At 37.8% G+C, this 20,393-nt stretch overlaps 1 protein-coding gene across 6 annotated transcripts in view; it reads right to left on the bottom strand.

Annotated features, from left to right (window-relative positions):
• Positions 1-20,393, bottom strand: part of LOC111871901 (Ca(2+)/calmodulin-responsive adenylate cyclase) — a 375,443-nt gene that overhangs the window by 19,253 nt on the left and 335,797 nt on the right. For 4 of the 6 annotated variants that reach the window (XM_023865290.2, XM_023865293.2, XM_023865295.2 and 1 more), the window contains exons 18-22: positions 14,842-15,003; positions 12,866-13,085; positions 12,086-12,210; positions 8,668-8,848; positions 3,046-5,674 (exon numbers count right to left, since the gene is read on the bottom strand). In XM_023865290.2, coding sequence (XP_023721058.1) covers positions 3,046-5,674; positions 8,668-8,848; positions 12,086-12,210; positions 12,866-13,085; positions 14,842-15,003 — 3,317 coding nt within the window. The remainder of the gene's footprint in view (positions 1-3,045; positions 5,675-8,667; positions 8,849-12,085; positions 12,211-12,865; positions 13,086-14,841; positions 15,004-20,393) is intronic. The other 2 variants (XM_023865296.2, XM_023865292.2) reach the window with 2 other exon arrangements.

Here is a 20,393-nt window from a genome sequence, read left to right as displayed (position 1 = left end):
AGGAGGGAGCAATGTAACATGGATGGCCAGAGCATTTCTAGGCAACAACCGGTAAACAACCTTCAGTTGAGTGCGCTACAACAATACAAGTAAGACAAATGTTTACAGCTCATTGCTAGGCGACACTCAGTACACCAATGGACTGACGAGCTATCATGTGATGTGTTTCTGTGCAGTCTGCATCAACAATAGAATTGTTTCCTGTGGGTGCACGCGTGCAGGTGTGTGTGTGTGTAACAGTGAATTATAAAGTGTAAATCAACAATAGTGCTGTAATAAATGTGATTAAGAGAGATTGTAACCAAAGTGCCAACAAATCCAATTATATGAACTATAACCCATCATTCTTGTCTCGTGTACCGCCTTACACATGACATTATGCACTAACCTCTGATCTACGGTCACTATTTTTAGGTCCAAACACAAGTTAACCTGTATAGATTACAAAACTGAATTTTACAAATATTAATTTCACATGAAGCTTCATAAAACATTCTATCTTAATACAGTGGCACAATCTTCATAAATTTCTTTTCAATATTCTCTTTATAACACATATTTTATGGTACTTACAGTGTGACTCTACTCACACTAACAACCCTTTCTGCAGTTTTGTTAATGTCCAAGTTTTCAATCATGCCACATGGCCATACATTGTCACCTACATGTGTACCATACTAATCCACTGATGTAACTTATGTTTCTAACCACTCCGAACAATTAACGACTTTTACAAAATAATTCTGATTTTAAATACCCATTTTTGAGCAACATTTAATGTGTTACATGAAAGGCTAATTAATAAAAATGTGCTTAAAACAGCAAATACCCATAAACAGAAGAGAGTTGAAAGATGACCCCATGATGTCAATTTGTTGGAGCATGCAGGAAGAAATTTTTATGAGTATCACCAAAAGTCCCATTCAAATTAATGTTCAGTTTTCAGAACCAGTCTATAAGAGTGATAAATTAGGGATCCAGAAACAGAAGTATACTCTCACCATTACTATTTAACATGGTTAGGGGCACACTGACAATGTCAGAAGAAAAGAGACAGAAAGAGCAATCCAGACCACTCTGATGTAGGCAGTTGTTGCTCTAACGCAAGGGAATAAGAAAAGACTGGAAAATATAACCTATAAATGTTATAAAACTTTTAGAAATTTAGGAGAAAAGTGGAATGATGAGAATTAGATGAAGAGAGAGATAAAATGTAGCAACACTTCTATGAAAGTTTCACAGTTTCCACTTGGATACAAAGAGATTTAGGAAATGGAAATTTTTAAGAAGAAATTGCATACAGAATCAACAAAAGTGGGAAATTTGACAGCTTGTTAAAGATATTTGGAACTGGGAACCTTTAAAAGAAGTCATAATTATGTTATATAAAAGATACTGTCTGTCACTTTTAACTTATAGTACAGAAATATGAACAGAGATTATAAGAAATGTAAACACATTACAAAGAGAAGAGATGATGTTTCTACACAGCATTAAGAAGCAGGAAGTTTAACAGCATCTATAAGGAAAGTCGGTTAACTGGTGGGTACAGCTGTATGGACATGTTTTAAGAATGGGTGACATGACAATGGTTCCTCTCAGAGTAATACAAAAAAAAAGTTCATATGATCACTGGGTAGAACAAAGACAAGTTGGAGTATTGAAGTGGGGGATGATAAAAGACGGTAGGCTCAAATACAGGAGGAAGCTTATGGGACCATAGAGAAAAATGGAGACAATTTTGTGGTAAGACAACCCTTCTCTGACAGAAATGATCATGATTACAAATTACTGTCCAGTTTAGATGAATTTCCAAAAAAGAAGTTTCTGGGTATGAACTAAATAACTTGGCATGCCCTTCCCTCTGCCTCTGTGTCTATGTATTCAATCTTGGGCAAGAGCTACTCTTTTCCTCAACTATCCACTATTTCATTTTGTTATCAAAATTTTTAAGGACAGTGTGTGTCATGTGTTTCCAATACAAAACCATTTGCTTCCTTTTCAGTGCTGATATGATACAGGTTAAATTGTTAATTGTCAACTGAAGTGTTAACTTCACTTTTTGAACATTTAGTTTACACATATGTACCAGGGATGGGGGGGAGGGCATGTTCCAATTAGGGAAACATTACACATTGTAATTTAATTCAGCAGCCGAAGTAGTTTCCCTTCCATGGATGAAAAAAAAAAGAAATGCAACCAGTCAGCTTGTTCTGTGAATTTCAGTTCCAGTAATTAGAACTTAACATGGCTGCCTCCTGTACCTGTCCCTGTTACATATATGTATTACAAGGTCTCACTGTGCTGTTAGTAAGTGGTACTTCCTCTGTGGAAGAGGTTGTCTTCATGCATGTTATGTGCAATCCTAAACTGTGCCAACTTTGAATTGTTTCAACTACAATAAATCAGAAAGGTTCAAAATGCTGTAAGTTGCTACACAAACATGAATAAGCACAAATGCCCTCTCTCCAGACTTTGTTCTAACAAACTGTATTCTATGTGAGAAGCCACACTCATCAACCTGAAAGGGCCTACCTGAAACTTCGAAAGCGCTGTACCCCTTGGCAACTTCCCCTAGTCTCAGTTGTGGCAGACAGGGGAGGAGAATTTGCATGTGGCAGAATATTTCCCCCAGCACTTATGGTGTCCAGGGGACTGATGGCTGCTGTTTTTCTCCATATTTTCAAAGCTTTCAGTTCGGGTTTATCCCCACTCTGCTCCACTGTCGTCAATGAAGGTATTCCATTTCTTCCCCGTTTCAGTGAACCTTCCCTACTGCTTTCCCTGTCACAATGTTGCTGCATGCATGTTGTAGAAGGAACCTGATGCTGGCTTAAAGCAATCTTATTCTCTAGCAATGAACTGAAGCAAAAGTCTGTCTGATTTCTATCAGTCACATCTACAATGTTGTTCAATTCATCTTGCTGGCGTCGTGCAAGCTCCTGGATAGCAGCCAATCCCACTTGTTGAGGGGGCTGAGGTGTTGAAGAGTTATTGTTATTATTAACATTGTTGACCATATGATCACTTTTGTTTAGTACGTACCTTCCTAACATGCCCACAACAGGATCCCTTTCCAGCAGATAGCTCGAATGTCCCAATTCTGCCAAAACTTGATTCACATTCTTCAGCTCCTCAAGAGATATGATCTCCTTATTTTGATGTGTTTTCTCACATTTTGGTGGAATGTTCTTGAGAAGGTTTTGGTCTTCAAGAAGTTTCTGAATCTCACGTTCAAAGTTGGGTATTTTCGCTATAACAGCCGCTGCACCTTGGTAATGATATTTGGAACCCATTTCAACAATGGGAGATGTGAGTTTACCTGCCAAAGCCAAACCCATACCATCTGCACCAAGGGATCGTGTATTTATTGATGATGAGAGTGGGGAGTGTGCTTCTACTTTGGTCCCCCCCGTACCTCCTGCACAACCCGCAGAAGAGTTATGTCGTCGATGACTTCTAGACAACATATCTTTCCTATCTGTCTGACTAGAACAATCCTTTTTGGATGATCTCTCACTTGTGGATGTTGCACGTGAATTTTCTTCCTCAACATCATCTCCATATCCAGGCAGATGTTCCCTTTCACCCAAACTATCACTAACTGAAGGCTGTTTCACTGCACCTGCAACCTTAGCTCCAACGTTATCATCAGGTGACACTAAAGCCGAATCACTTGGCACAGTTTTAACACTCGCACTAGCCCCACTAGCCCCACCTTGTTTCTTGTCCTGATTATGAAGCTGTTTCAGATTCCTACTAGGAGACTTGCCACTACATGTACTATGACAACGTTCGCCATTTGCACTAGATGCCCTATGTATCCCTGGAGGCTTTTCAGCTGCATGTTTCAGTGCACTTCGATGCCCTATGTATTCAAAGCTGCCACAGCTGTCACCCTTGTAAGAATCCTGCCCATCAATAGAACGTGGCAGTGGGCTGCAGCATGCAGAGTCCATTGTATTGCTGGCAGCAGCGAGAGCTAGTAATGTAGCAGGAGGAAGAGTTTCTGTGTTGGTTGCCACTGTTGATTTGGTACCTCTGCTGCGGGAGTTGGTGGTGCTAGAATGCTCACTGCTCCCATCTCCTGTGCGATGGCGAGCTGGAGAGAGGCTCCAGTCGTGTCTTGTGGCTCCTGAACCATTACTACCTATACCTACACCTGACGCAGAGGAAGCATTGTTCCTACTTCGACTAGTTGGCGGGTGACTGGAAGGGGAAAAGCACTGTGATGATGACAGGTTTGGTGGAGGCAAATCCTGAGATGATGTTATATTAGAGATTCTTCCCCCACCAGACTGACCACCACCACTGGGGTTATTGTTATGATTGCCACCAGCACCAGGAAGGTAACAGTGAGGGGGAATATAGTCAAGAGAAGCTCTTGGCGAGTTCTCTAGAGAGGATGAAGGGTCCACCTGGATGTCAGAAGGATAAAGCCATTGCTGTGTGGATGCATGGTCACCAGCTGTGGCATGAGGGGGAGGGGAAGGAGATGGCGAAGCATCTGCATCGGTGGTCCTACTGTAACTCTCATCAGATGAGCTTATACTGGGTGAGTGATTGAGGGAGCTGATCTCATCAGCAGAAGAATGAATCCTTTGTTGAGCTGGGCTTGAGAAATAGAAGCCTGTTGCTCCTGGAAGGCTTTCATCTGAATAGTGGCGCTGGAGATGAAGGAGAGGGTTGTTGTGGCTGTTGCGAAGTTTGGTGCGGACAGATGCCTCCTCAGTGCGTGCATAGCAGTGCTCTGCGGGTCTCATGGGTAAGGGTGGAAGCAAAGGTTGTTGATGGGGGGGTAATGGAGGTGCTGATGCATTATGTCCTCTTGTTTGACTTCGATGATGTCGTCCGTGATTTGGAGAAGCCGATTCTTTTCCTGGTAATTTGGGTAGTGGTTTCATATAAGGTTTCACAGCACCAGAATTCATGTCATTACCCGTACTGTTCTGATGGTGTGAAGATGCCATATTGTTAATGTTATTGCTGTTATTATGACTCATATGATTGCCACTACTGACACGATTGTTACCCACTTCAGAGAGCCCTCCCCCTCCCCGGGGCCAAGGAGGTGTGTAACATGTCACATCTTGTGGTCTAGGAACACCTTTGGAAGATGCTGAGGAATGTCCTTGGAAGTTTGTGAATTGCAGACCACCTTTATGAGGAGGTAGAGGGGGTGGCGGTAAGTTTGCTAGGTCGTCCAAATCTCCTCCGCCCACTGACCTCTGCTGGTGCAGCTTCTTGTTTCCGCCTCCTCCACCACTGCTGCCACCACCACCACCACCACCACTACCACCAGAACTGTTGCTGATGTAATTGGATCGTTGTTGTTGGCTGGGGAGGATCTTCATCACATTACCACTCAGAGGGAGAAGCGGCTCGCACTCCCCATGCCTGTTTCCTCCACTGCCACCATTCTCCCTGCAACTGTTCTCACGGAGGGGAGGGAGCCTTGAAGTGTTCCTCAGCAGCAAGCTGGGGTGCATCCCACTCGAGAAGCCACCATGATGGGAAAGTGAAGAAGTGCTGCCACCACCACCGTTTCCACCCCCCTCATCTCGAGAGCATGATGGTCGCTGTGGTTTGCTTCTACCATTCATCTCTGGTGCACTTCCTTGTTGGATCTGGTGTAACAGGGTCAAAGGAGTGGCAACTCCACCATACATGTTCCCTGATATGAGTGAAATAAAGATATGTAATTAATACTATACTCACATTTTCCAACACTCAGCCCAGAGTCTAGGTCATGCAAATAAAGTGACATGGATTAAAATAGACTTGAAAGGATTCTGATGATGGTGTATGCTGTACAGAGTGATTAGGCTTATTTAGGACTCTATCCATCGTCTGGTATATATGACAAAAAACCACAACGTTTCGGAGACTGGATCTGTCTCTGTCCTCAGGTGGGTGGGGCAGGATAGACCTACTCAGTTGCGCCCGTTAGAAAGAGCTAGTCTCAATCACTGGACAAACCCCAGTTACTGAGATTCTATTATCTCCCAATGATGGAACCTGTTGTCAGGTGTTTATAGGCTGTTCTCTACTGACCAGGGTTTGTCCAGTGATTGAGACTAGCTCTTTCTAATGGGCGCAACTGAGTAGGTCTATCCTGCCCCACCCACCTGAGGACAGAGACAGATCCAGTCTCCGAAACGTTGTGGTTTTTTGTCTTATATATACCAGACGATGGATAGAGTCCAAAATAAGGCTAATAGTTCTGTACATGGAATAAAATGTTCGCATAGCAGTTTTTTGTGTGTGTGTGAGCATCATGGCCAAGGGCTATATGACACACATTTTTCCTCATGGCCACTATATTCAGACAACCATGAGACTCACCAAATCTTCTACAAAATTATCATACAGGTATTGAGGGCTCCTTCTCTGGGGGCAAAGCAGCCTGACTGTAAAGATGTCACTCACCTCTACCTAATGCTGAGGTTAAGAATGTGTGGAGGTACACCTCTACTCAGCAGAAGTACATGCCATTAAGGCTTGTACAATGAACAATACAGAGGCTGTGAAGAGTTATGTCTTCTGAGATACACTGCCATGTAGTTCACTAAAAGTCAACCATCATTTCGAAGGACCATATCACTTCCATCTTCAGGATAGCAGAATAAGCCAGAGCCAGAACTCTGCTTCCAACCTGCTTCATACTGGTTTATTGCTTGTCCTATCCTTCAACTCTGAAGGTGGAGGTTATATGTTCCTATGAAATGTCAGTTGACTTTCAATGGACTACATGGTGTTACAGAAAATATAACTCTTCGTAACCACTGCTGTGACAACCTCAAATCCTACAGAGATAGACGTTTTCTATCATACAGTGATGTTCCAATTAAACCAACTGACCATTACTAGTTCATCTCTAAGATGGTATAGGACTCAATCCTGAAAGAAACTGGATGAATCTTATAAAGAGTATAACTGACATGGGTGCCAAGACACACAGGGATTGGTGGGAATGGAATTACCAGCATCTGCCAAGAACAGGATGTGAACCAGCTTATGACATCTTGCAAAGGCTCATGAGAGGGCTAACAGTGACTCAATGAACAGAAAACATGAGAAACACTGGTAGTCAACACACGAACAGAAATATATGTACACAGGATCTTTTTCAGGAGGCATCTATTAAAAGAACTAGGTAACTTCTGGAACTGAATAGGAACCAGTTGAGTGAGCTAAGTAACTAGAATATATAGGACACTATCACTTAAAATTACATCTTTCCAGATTTTGATTAGCAGATGGTTCAACCTCGAAACTGTGTCATAACAAAAAAGAAAAAGCTCTGCATATCACATCTGACTGAAGTTTTAGCTGAATTAATATATCATGACATGCAGATATTCTTCCTGAACTGAAGTGATCATCACGTAGACCTTGCTCAGTTAGCAAGAAACTATGCTTCATATGAGGTGCAGAACTGTTTGAGAGCTAAAATCATAAAAAGATGATTACCAGTAGTTTGAAAATTGGCAGTGGTTCAGAGGGTGTTTAATGCCTATTCAATTTTCAGCTAATCTCATCTAGTACCTCTAGTACCCCATACATCTTCATGGCATGACGTCTGATCACAGGATCATCTTCACCTTTTTGTATTTGTTTATAAGAGAACTCACATTAATGTTTTTTTACTATTGTTATTTTATTTACTCATTTGATATGAGTCTATAATAATGTAATGCATAATCAAGCCAAATGTCTTTAAAGCTAATTTTATATATGGCAGCCACAAAGCATGGCACCAGCAACATGTCGACCATGCACTTTGCAATTCAAGATTCAGCTCTAATCTTTAATATGAACATGATATACACTTTTGGTTGATACAGTAAAATATGAGAAACAAATATCAGGTTTGCCCAAATACAAGCCACAAAAATATAAGTTACATCCCAAAAATTATACGGTCTTGAAACGAAAAGAATATTTTATATGCTTGTATCAGGCTTTACATTCATATTTAATTCTCTCTTCTCTCATTACAAGGAGCTGTGCATACATGAACACTTGTCTTACCACCAATGCACAGATCGACATCTACAATCTTAATAGTATGCATCCTGTTGTGGGTTATAAATACAGTATATAATGCATATAAAAGTAGGACAGACTACACAATAATATTCAGTGTTTAAAAACAGACACTATTGTGTCAACATTTGTTTTTATTAACAACAAATATTGTTGTAATAGTGTCTATTTTGTTTTTAAATACTGAATAGTGTTGTGTAGACTGACATACTATTATACACATTAACATCAACACTTCCTTGCAACTCACAGATTTTCTTTGCACAATGAAAAAGTGTCAAAATGCCACCAAACTAATAACAAACATTGAGAACTCGATTATAGAAATAAGATCTAAAAGTCTGTGACGATGGTATATTGCTACAAGTATTGTGTTTTTGGACATTATCCATCATCTTGTCTATTTTTTAAAAACCGTCCTGTTTCTTTTTCAAAACACAACATTTCAGAGACTGGATTCTGAGGATGGGAACAGAATCCAGTCTCTGAAACGTGTTTAAAAAGAAACAGGATGGTTTTTAAAAAATAGACAAGACAATGGATAATGTCCAAAAACATAATATTTGTGGATTATACAAGTCTTTTAGAACAAAATGCAAGTTTGTTACAGTGACTTACCACCTCCAGTATTAGCTGAGCTACGCATACCAGGAAGATCATCTACCCTGACTGTGCCTGGCTGTTTACGGTCAGTGAGGAAGTAAGTAGTCATGTCACCTTTTCCTTTCACCTTTACTTTACCACGGCACTGGAACTCATATGGGAAATTCTTAAGCACCTGGTAAACCTCTTCAGTTACCTGCTCAAATCAATAAGGCATCATATTAAGCAATATTTTACAATAAACCTTCATCCAGTGTGGGGGTTTGGTTCCTCAAAAACAATAAATCCATTTTACAAAAAGTAAATACTTTATGTGGTACATGGGAGTACATTAATGCAGTAGCATAAAGTCTCACATTAGTACTCTGATATGTACATTTTTACATTCACAAATGAATGGACCCATCTATCCTGTTTTAAGTAACCTACAGTTTGGATTCCGTGCCTGGAAACATCTACAGTGCAACAAGACTTATACATTATGATAACACTTTGGTCTAGATCTTGCTAGATTTATGTGGCATTAGAAGATAAAAGCATCACCCTGACATTAGGATGACTGAACTGTAGTGATTCGGGATAATAGCCAGGGGGCAGACTGTATATATTGACATTTTCCTAGTTCAGCAAATAACTGTTCACATTTGTTTATACATGTATGAGGTGTATCAGAAAGTTCCCAGACTAGGTGAAAAAAGAAATGCTGGCTAACTTACTCAATTTTGGCTGCCATCTCCTATAAAATAGTCTCCTTGGGAATGTATACTGCGATCCCATCACTTTTTCCATGCTTCAAAAGCACTGTGGAAGTCATTTTGCTTAATACTGTCGAGTACCGCTTGTGATCCCCTTTTGATGTCAGACACTGTTTCAAAACATCGCCCCTTCGGTTTCATTTTCAATTTGGGAAACAAAGCAAAATCACAGAGGGCTAAGTCTGGCGAGTAGGGAGGATGGGGAAGAATAACCATGTTGTTAGTCACAAAACTCTGTGGTTTTCAGGGACATGTTCAAATATTCTGTTAAGATCTCCTGACAAACTCCATAACTGATCCCAACAGTGTTTGCAAACTCATGGATTCTTCAGTGACGGTCTTCATGGACGAGTTCAAGAATTTTTTCAACATTTTCTGCTGTTTTGCTGATGTTTTGTCACCCTGAATGTTCAGCATCTTCAACTGACAACTGACTGGTCTTGACAGGTGAATGCCATTCAAAAACTGCTGTCCGGCTTAAAGAATGTTCTTCAAAAGCCTCATGAAACATTTCAAGGGTTTCAGTAGCGGATTTACTGAGCTTCATGTGAACTTCATGCAGACATATTGTTCAATTTTGCCATCCATTGCAGACAAAATGAAACACAGAGATGAAAAAGCACTTGTGTGTAAAAACAATGCATGTTTAGAGAGCATTGTCACATGGTACACTGACACAATAGGCTTTCACAAGTGTGACCATGGCCTCCCTTCTCATCTTCTTTCACAGAGGTGGTTACAACAATAACAGTCCAGGAACTTTCCAATAACACCTTGTATATTCAAGCTGGTGCTGAACAAGCATTTACTATATTTCTGCACACTGAAATTTATATTAACAACAAAGCTGCTGGACAATATGTAATTTTATTTTATCTTATAGAATAAACACAAGCAATAAAGCTAACGTTCTGTTAAGCCTGATACAATATATAGTTATTCCTGAGCTTTATATCATTATTTACATGCAATGTGAAGAAGTCAGAAAAGAAGGAAATGGGGGAAGGATGAATTATAGCAGCATTACAACATCCTGCTGAAAGGGATAAGATTAAATTTACAGTCAAGCCAATTCATGTGCATTTTGTATTTCATACAGTAACACTTCTTGTGATATTGTGTACTTACAGACAGGCTACAGATTAGACAAAACTACTCACAAAACATTAATGAATAATTAAAATAATACTTAATTTTTGTAATATCAAATAAATCATCCACCTTAAAGGAAAAGTGGAAGTCATTTCTTTTATCTCCACAACCGATTTAATGAATCATTTTACCTCAAATAAAAAATTAAATAAATATACAACAATGATTGCACATTTGCCTAGAATTCCCTTTTATCCTTTCAGTCTTAATTCTGAGATATGCACTGACTTTATGTGTAGAATTAAAGTAATGGTGTCAGAACCAGAAACAATAATATGCCTAGATTAATTGCAACATATAGACAAGATATGATCTCTGGTGACAAACCTGCACAGAATTGCAGTGTTAACACATTCAGTGTGGGAAGGTAACCTCCTGCTTCTCTAGCACTAAAATTAGAAAGTCACATAAAAATAAATATAGTGTCAATAATTTCCTTCTTTATTATTTACTCCACTATGTTATTTAGTTTTACAAAAATCATTATCAGGTAGATAATCAGTAACACAAAAGAAACAGAGAGAGTACAGCAATGTGCAGTGGCTTAATAAATGTTCCAACATGGCAGTTTTTGTAAAACCCTCAGATATGCTGAAGTAAATATTAACGAAGAAAATTATTAATACTGTATTTGTTTTGTGTGATGAATATAAGCCTTGAAACTCTGTCATGCTTGGAAGTGTTTTCTGTGCAAAACCAGATTTGAAGTTCTGTAGTTTTGCATAGGTGCAAACATTTGTTTCTCATATTAGGAGAACAAAGACTGACAATGTCTAAGAACGGGGTGCTAAAGAGGATATCTTGATTGAAGAGGAAGGAAGTAACAGGAGGCTGGGGGGAAAGAAGGTAAAGTTCTCAATTCGTACTCTTCAACACTATTAAAATAATGGAATAAGGAGAATGAGATGGGCAGCATACAAAGAATGCATGGAATGTATCACAAATACCAAAAAAAATTGTGGTGAGAGAATCTGAAAAAGACCCAGAGTAAATGGGAGAAGAATATTAAAATGACCTCCAGACAGGTTGGTAGGGTGTGGACTGGTTTGATTTGTTCAGCACAAGAGACAAGTGTCGTTCTCTTGTGAACACAGTAAGAACCTTTGAGTTCCATAAACTACAGGGGAATTCTTGAGCAGCTGAGTGACTATTAGCTTCTCAAAATGGACTCTACTCCATGGATGTTGCCAATTAGTAGCAGCTGTCAGTTCATTTCTTGTAACATCAACATCTTAGTCCATCATAACACACAAACAATATCAAGAAGCAAAGAGAAATAGTTTTATGAGAGAAAGACTGTTTCACTTCCTACACATTGAGGTGACTAAAAGAGCAATCTCCTCTTCACAAAGGAGAATATGTCACACTTTCAAGCATTAGTACATATGTTGCAAATTGGGCACTGAAGATTTGAGAGAATGCATCCTATGTTACTTTAAATAATACACAGTGGAATGTGTACTGCTGCTGGTCCAGGCAGACAGGTTGCCTAAATATGAATATATTAAATGCTGTTGTGAGTTTACCTGTGTATGGTTTGGCAGTCCAGTAGAATCCATACGACTTGCCACATTCACTGTATTGCCCCAAATGTCATACTGGGGTTTCCTTGCACCTATTACACCTGCAACTACTGGTCCAATGTTGATTCCTGAAACATACAATTTTGGTTACTTTATATCACAGCCAAAACAAAGAAATTGCATTTCATTTGTTTCTTTCCTTCATTTCACAAATCCTTATCACAAGAAGAATGAGAATTAAACACTACTTCTCCTGTGAGACAGTGATCACCACCACAAGATATGATTCTGATCTGTTACAATTACAAAGATTAAAGTTGTTCCTTCTGCATTTTATCAGATGCCCCTTACATCTCACCTTTTTAACTGCGTACTGTGACAGGGCAGCTTCAGGATTCAGTTTCAGACACTTTTTCAAAGTGATGAAGTCACTTCATATTAGAGTTCTTTTATTATTGTACTAATATCTGTCATTAACAATTCTTCTTCACTGTCCAATTTTAATTCTTAATTACACACCCTCTTTGAGAAAATGCATCTACACCATTCCCACCTGCTTATTAAAAAATTCAACATCCCAATCAAAACACAAGTATATTCTATAAATTTTATTATGGTTTGTTTTTAGTATATGATTACTGTTTGTGAAAAACAATCAATATGATGGAATTTGAAGAAAGCAGTGCATGGATATCTTGCCTCCTGCTGAGATACATTCCATGGAAGATGCAGAACCTCTTTCTTACTCTTCAAATGAAACAAGTCATTAACAGCTAAACTCACCCACTCTTAACATGAAGTTGTTGTACGAGTTCTCATTAATATTGAGCAATTTTTCCCTCATTGCAAACACAAATTCGACTAGTGTACTTAAATAAAATCCTGCCGTTGTTTCGTCTTCATCTAATATACGAAGATCAGGCATGAGACCTACAGCAGCCATGTATGTAGAACCAACTGTCTTGATCTTGTCTATTGCTTTAAAACGTTCTTCACCCAGCAACTGTGAAATAAGAAAGAGAACAATCATAAGAGGCCATTAGACAGTCATGACAAAAAATGTGTTAGCTAATGTCACCTGCCTGTACATATATTTCAGATCATTTCTAACTTTAATGCAATGCAGTAATGTGACTGCTTGCAAGGTTATAAGGACAGAGTACAATATGGGTGGTGAAAGAGTTTGAAGGATTTTGCCTGCATTAGCATCCTTTTCATAAACATTTTAAAATGCATAATTCTAAGGCTTGGTCTAACATTTAATGATGAAAAATACTGTCCGTAGTCTGGACAAAGAAGGTAATAAAAATTGCAGGGGGGTGGCTCTGTTTATGTCTTCAGAATGAAGGAAGGGGTACATGCTACATGAGACCTAATGGATAAGACTAATGATGAGAGCTGGACAGCGCAATATCTGTACTCTTCATAGTCTCTTCAACAACAGAAATGCATGTGAAAGAAAGGATGATCATCAGTAATAGCCAAGGGACAGCTGCTGAGAAAATTTTATAATAAAATGTGAACTGTTTATTGCAGTCAGAATGGACATCCAAGATACCTGATACAGACATAAAGTCTAATGTTGGTACAGCAATTAAACAAAAGCGCAGCTTTTACAATGCACAGAGAAATAAATTATTCCTCTTTGTACACTGTTTAACATATATACACATGTACAAACACGCAATATAAAAAAAAATTAAGCATGTGTGAATCCAGAATTTTCAACATCAAATTTATAGAAAAATATCTCAATTTTGATTTATACATTGATTTCTTAGTCTCAGATTACTGAGAATTTTAGACAATCGCTTTTGCTTCATGCAGTAGCATGTAAACTATCCAGTCAATCAAAATCATAATGATCAGCAATGCTAGCAAGAATGAAATCATCAACAGAATATGTTGCTCTATTCCCTCTTCATGCACATGGTTAAAAAACTGCTGATTGTTTTGAAAATATAATTTATGATAAAATGTTCATTGAAAAAGGATCTGGATAACAAAAGGCAAACTTAAACAAATTAGTGCATGGTGAAAAGTGGCTAGTGTTGTAAAATGTGAATAGGGCGAGAAAAAATGTAACAGAACAATATTTTGATTATCATCTCAACTCAAAATGTGTCCAAATTTTCATTTCAAACAGAAAGAGTGTCTCACATATGCCTAAAAATGTTTCAAATAAAATTTACAGGCCTCAAAAGGACTATATTTTATGCCACATACATATTTAGTGTGTATTTTAATAAATTTCAATGGTCACAGATAAACAAAAGGTATTAAGTATTTTAGAATAAACATATAGTGCCATTAATAAAGGTAGCTTCAATTTAAACCTCTGATACAACTTCTGATTCATGGAATTGTCTTGTGTTCTTTTAGTGAGGCCTCTGATCTAATTTTGTTTCAAGAAACAAAATCTGAGCAAATGCATTCCATTAGTAACATATTCCTGATGCTCAGTTACCTTAATCTGGTATGGAGGGGTTCGAAATCTCTCTGTGGCATGAGTATTGCTTTTCATCAAAAAGCTCTGTGTGTTGTAGCACCCACCACATAATGACATATATATCACACACCTCACATACTGTAGCACATACAATGCCACACACAACACACCACAAAACATGGATAATATACCACTCACAACAAAACATGCACCATGCACGTACAACATACAACACACAAAATATTCACGCAGAACTGATATCCTATATAAATTTAAAAAAATATTTGTGGCATTAATGACATTTACTCACTTCATCAAAATCAGCTATGATCTCATTAAGTAGCCTAAGGCATTCAACTCCTTGATTGTTGCCATCCAGCTCCATGTAGAATTCATGGTAGTTGGTGATGGATGCAAACACAACGCCAACACGAGTGTAGCTCTGATGGTACAGATCCTGTGACAAAGTGTTCTGTGTTGCGCACATGCAGAGGGTGGGAATTGCGCACACACATAGAGGAGGTGAGGTAATAGTGGTGCAAACGCACACAAAGGTGGGGAAGGAGAGAGCAGGAACAGGGAGGAATGCGGCATCAGTATAACAAGCTCAGTACAACAAACAGAACAGCCAGCATTGCATTGCATTGCATTGCGTTGCAGCGCAAATATACAGGCAGATGTATTCAGAGACAAACAGAAGGTAACCAGCCAGTCTCAACTTCAGCCTGTGCTTTGCATTTCCAGGTTGTGTTGAGTGCAGTAATTGTTCATGGAGTCCATTACAATTATTATCTTAATGCATATATTCTTTGTGCAATAAAAGAAGAATTACAACAATAAAAACTGAATAAGTGACCCCAAAGAAGAAATGAATTTCCCTGGAAAGAGAGAATATCTAAGAAGAGTGGTTTTGGAATTTTAAAAATGTAAAAGTAATAGGCTACTCTTAATGATATAAAATGGTATCACAGCATGGGGGGGGGGACAATAATTTGAAAAGAATGAGGAAAAAACAAGAAACCTGTTGTACCCTTGGATGAGACTTTAATTCGCCTAATGCACAGTTAGTAATTGTTGACAATATCAGCTGGAGCTGTCATACCAATAGTTCCAGTCCAATCTCTATGCCGGTAACATGCTATCAGGAGAATAAGGGAAATATGATGAATAACATCTCGTATTTTATAATATCAAAAAACAAATTGAATATTAAGTTTAATATAAATTTTATCCTGAATTTTACAATAAATATTTTGGTCATCAGATTTAACTTACAGTGCAAGTAACAGTGCACTAACTTATTCAATAAGGTTTCTAATACACAGAACCTAAAGATAACTGCATGAAGGTTGAAAGACATTATTTTACTAATCTGACATCCAGCATAGTGGTTAAATCTCACTTGCTGTGAGACACATACAATTTTGCTGATGAATCAGTATCACTGATTGCCGAAAACATTCGGAATGAAGGGTAGTTTTTAGCTTTCTTCACAGATCTCACAGGGGTGTTGAAAATGCTGTCCCTCTACATGTAGACATTCCTCACACTGGTGGAAGAGGTTCTGATTTAGCCTTTGAAGCTCTTCTTCAGGAATATTTGCAATTTCCTTCTGATTGTTTTCTTTTAGTTCTTCCACCTGTTGGTTACTGTTGTAACCTTTCCCTTCAAAAAATCCCAGGAGAAAAAATCGCAAAGATTAAGATCAGGTGAGAACGTGCTGGCCAAATACCACTGCTGATAATTCTGTCCCTGAAGATATCAAGACAAAGCCTGCACAGACGTATGTGCAGTGTGAGCAGTCGCTGAGTCTTGCTGAAACCAGCCATAGTCTCTCTTCTCTTCTGTTAACTCTGGAAAGAATTCCCTGAGAATGACCTCTGCATATCTTTCACAATTAATTGTTTCACTAAAAAACACAGGTACAATCCTTGCACCTACAGCACATAAGACACCAACTTTCACTGTATGAGCAAGATTTCATGGGTTAGGCATGGATTCTGTGACTCCAGTAGCAATTATTTTTTTGTATATTTACATACTGATGCAAGTGAAACCACGCTTCATCAGAAAAGAATGCCCATTGCAGACTGATCTCACCTTCGATGACAGACTGCAGAAAGCAACTGCAAAAATGAACCCTGCTAGCTGGGTAGAGCAACTGAAAGGCATGGATTACTCTTATTTTATAGGGTCTGAGATTCAGCAATTGTGTTGCCTTTCTTGCATTAGTCTTTGACACTCCAATCTCTTTGAGCTAGATGTTTCAGTAGATGTTCAAGTCTGGCTCCTATGTCATTAAACTTATCAGCAAGTACTTGGTGCTTACGTTTTTGTTTCTCGTCTATTAAGAGTCCTATTGATCTAAGTTTATCCGCCAAACTGGGAATTGTTTGTCTGCTGGGAACTCTTTCATCACAAAATTTATGTCATCACTTTTTAGCAGATCCATATTTCACATAGGTGTCATACAGAAATACAGGTTACTCTAAAGCATACCGCACCATGACAGAACTCACTGCTCACTAATTGTAACTGAGAATAAATGGCTAATAGAACTGATAACTGCTGCCCACTGCTGACAAATCATAAACAAATTTCCATGCATGAACCGCATTGATCGCTCTGAAACATAATGCCATTAGGCGGTCCACAATGTTACTAACTTCCCTTAACTTCAAATGTTATCAGCCATCAGGCATACTGATTCATTGGCAAAATCTGTATGTGCCTCACAGCCAGCGGTGCACTGGCTGTCATGAAGCGCAAAGCTGTGAACTGGTCAACAAAGTTAAAAACTCTCTGTACAATAATTACAGTGATGTGCTTTGTTATAAGGGAGTGTTAAATATGCACCACACAAATAAGTCGGCATTAGTCTCCACCGCTAACAAAATGAAGTTTGAAATTTAAAACTTCATATTTTATTTAAACTAAATTACTTTGATTGATACCATAGTTGTTTGTCTCTGAATAAGGGTTATTACAATTTTTATCCAAATGCAAACCCTTTAAGGAATTAGGCTCTAATTCTTACAAGTCATTTCATGGAATAATCATTTATAGTCATGCAGTATTTACAAATAAATGTATGAAATAATATATGCAACTGCTGAGGTGGAACAGAAAACTTACCAATGTAAGGGTCACAAATCAAGTAACTACTGCACATCTGCTTCCTAACCCACAGACATTTATCTCAATATGTATAATTTTTAGCAACAAAAATGTTTTTGTCCATGATGTATAGGAATATATTCTCCAACTGCCACAGCAGTTCATGTATATATTTCAGTCACCAGTGTGTGCAATTTTATAGCCTATATAGCCTTAAATCCTCTTCCACATTTTCTAAAAGAAAGAGGAATCATATCTGTCTTGTCTCAGACTGCCTGTCACTATTATGAACTGTTCAAGCAGAATAATAATATTCATGCAAGGTTTGCTACTGGAAGTCAATCTCATGCATTTCCTTCCATGCCTGTGAGAAATGATAAGGCTACATTACATACTACATTTACTGTTCAATTCTGAAATTACTATACAATACTATACAATTCTATCCCCATATTTACCACACTTTTTTTAAATAATGTTAAATTTTGCAGAACTACATTATTTAAAAAAAGTGTGGTAATTATGGGGATAGAATTGTATAGTAAGGTGCCAAACAAAATAAAAAACTCGGTGGGTTTTTCAGCTTTAAAAAAACACTTAAAATCATTTATATTGAAACATTCTTTTTATACGATAAATGAATTTGTTAGTTTTAATAAAAAAGTGGATGGTGCAAGTACTTATGTTTGGATGTCATAGCCATTCATGGGCTGTATATAGTAGTCTGTATATTTTTTGGAATGTTGCATTTATATATTGCTTGTGATTGTAACAAATGTTGGTAGTATGCTTGTAACTTTGTAGATTTATTTTGTAAACTTGTATTACTGAACGACGTGTCCAGGTGTTACTATGTAGCAAAACGGATGAAATAAAATACAATTCAATACAATTCTGAATAACAGACCTATACAATACTGTATTTTAGACTAGAGATTTTTTTTTATAAATTAAAGGTCAAAAGACAGTTGGAGAACATAAATTTACTTTTCAATATCAGAACAGTAATTTCTGAATTGTCAGTCATATTAAATCTGGCACTGAGATAAATTATATACATTGCCACAAATGTATATTAAATACAAAGTATGTACTCAGACTGGTTACATAACACTAATTCATGAAACTATTTTTAAACATTCTGTGTTAACAGCTTTTACTCGTATGTACTGAATATATCATAACAGCAAATAAATGAGGATCTGTGGTTTATTCTACTGCAGACAAAACTAGACAGTCATGGCTCTTGCTCATGTTCATTGTCTTACCCGATTATGCATTCATGCAATTATAAATTACAGAACATCAAGAAATACCAGTATGATATCAGTATATAAGGAATAAAAATGCCTTCAACAGGGAAACACACAGGACTTCATGTACATATCAAACCATATAAAAATTGAAATGATTCAAGACAGAATAGAATATAATGAATAAAAACAGGTGGAATGATTGAAAAAACTGATTTAATACTTGTCTAAGAAAAATCATATAGGTGTCATGGTTCACACTTCATACATGGCTCACTAATTATGAATTACTTCCAAATAACATGCCCTATTTGCAGATACCTCAGTGGTCCCTGTGTTACTGAACAGGACAACATATGTGCATGATGGAAACTGTCAATTGCACAGGTGTGTCATTTTATCTGACTTCAATGGGAACAGATTACAGCTGGCATAATGTGATTAAGTCTGTGAAGAGAACTGCATTTCATTTTACTTCACTGTATGGACAGAGTTTCTCTCTGCTTGCTGCTTGCTTGGTTTACTCTCTGACCCTGGAGGCGGAGGCAGTATAATCCTCCAAAATTTCACTATGTTTCTACCAGACAACATCCCCCCCCCCTCAAAATTAAAATGTTAATGCAAAGGAAATTTGATAAATTTTAAGTATAATATCAGTACATTACAGGCACAAAGAATCAACAGGGATGAACGAATTAACCGTTCATTACTGCTGACAATTAAACAAATGGACCAGTAACATTAACTTCATACAAATAGAGATTAATACCCTTATGTCAATTAACATTTTAATGTCTCTGATTGTAGGATCAATTGGAAGTTTAAATTGAATATCTTTATACAAAATAATAATTAACCCTTCCATTAAACACCACAGGGCGAATATTTTTTCTTGTTACAATCACTGGAGAAAATGTATGGCTCATCTTTCCATGCTATTAAATTCAAATACAGTGTTGTTCATTAAACCCTTCACTATTTCATCCACCAGTCATGTAACACCAATAATATCTGCAATATTCACAACACTATTACATTTATGTCACACCACTTTCCATAATTACCACAAAGGCCAAAAGACTTCTCTAACCAGCAAGGCAGACAACAAACCATAACATGATATCACCTGTCATCAGGTGGTATAATGGTACCGTAACAGTCTTTTTGATGGCATATATAGACACAAACTGGCATTCCTGAAGTGGCTCCATCAACCAGAAAAACAATGTAATCACATAGACAGAGGTCTGACAATTAAAAAGGATTTGCCAACATTTCCAACCTAAGATGGGCAGTAAGTTCTGCACATCACACTGGTGATAAGTGGTGCGTTATCCTTGAGGAAAATATACCACATTCCAACTGTTCCAATTGTTTCTGCCATAGAGCAGGTTGCACCATGTCATACAGAATCATGCAAAATGAGGAGGGACAATGGATTGTCCAGAATAAGTGCCCAACAAGTGTGGAACAGTCTGTCACTTACTTTCAG

The sequence above is a fragment of the Cryptotermes secundus genome, unplaced genomic scaffold (genome assembly GCF_002891405.2).
Source record: "Cryptotermes secundus unplaced genomic scaffold, Csec_1.0 scaffold1350, whole genome shotgun sequence".
NCBI classification, from domain to species: Eukaryota; Metazoa; Arthropoda; class Insecta; order Blattodea; family Kalotermitidae; genus Cryptotermes; species Cryptotermes secundus.
Note: the sequence above shows the minus strand (reverse complement) of the source record. Positions and strands in the feature narration are given on the sequence as shown.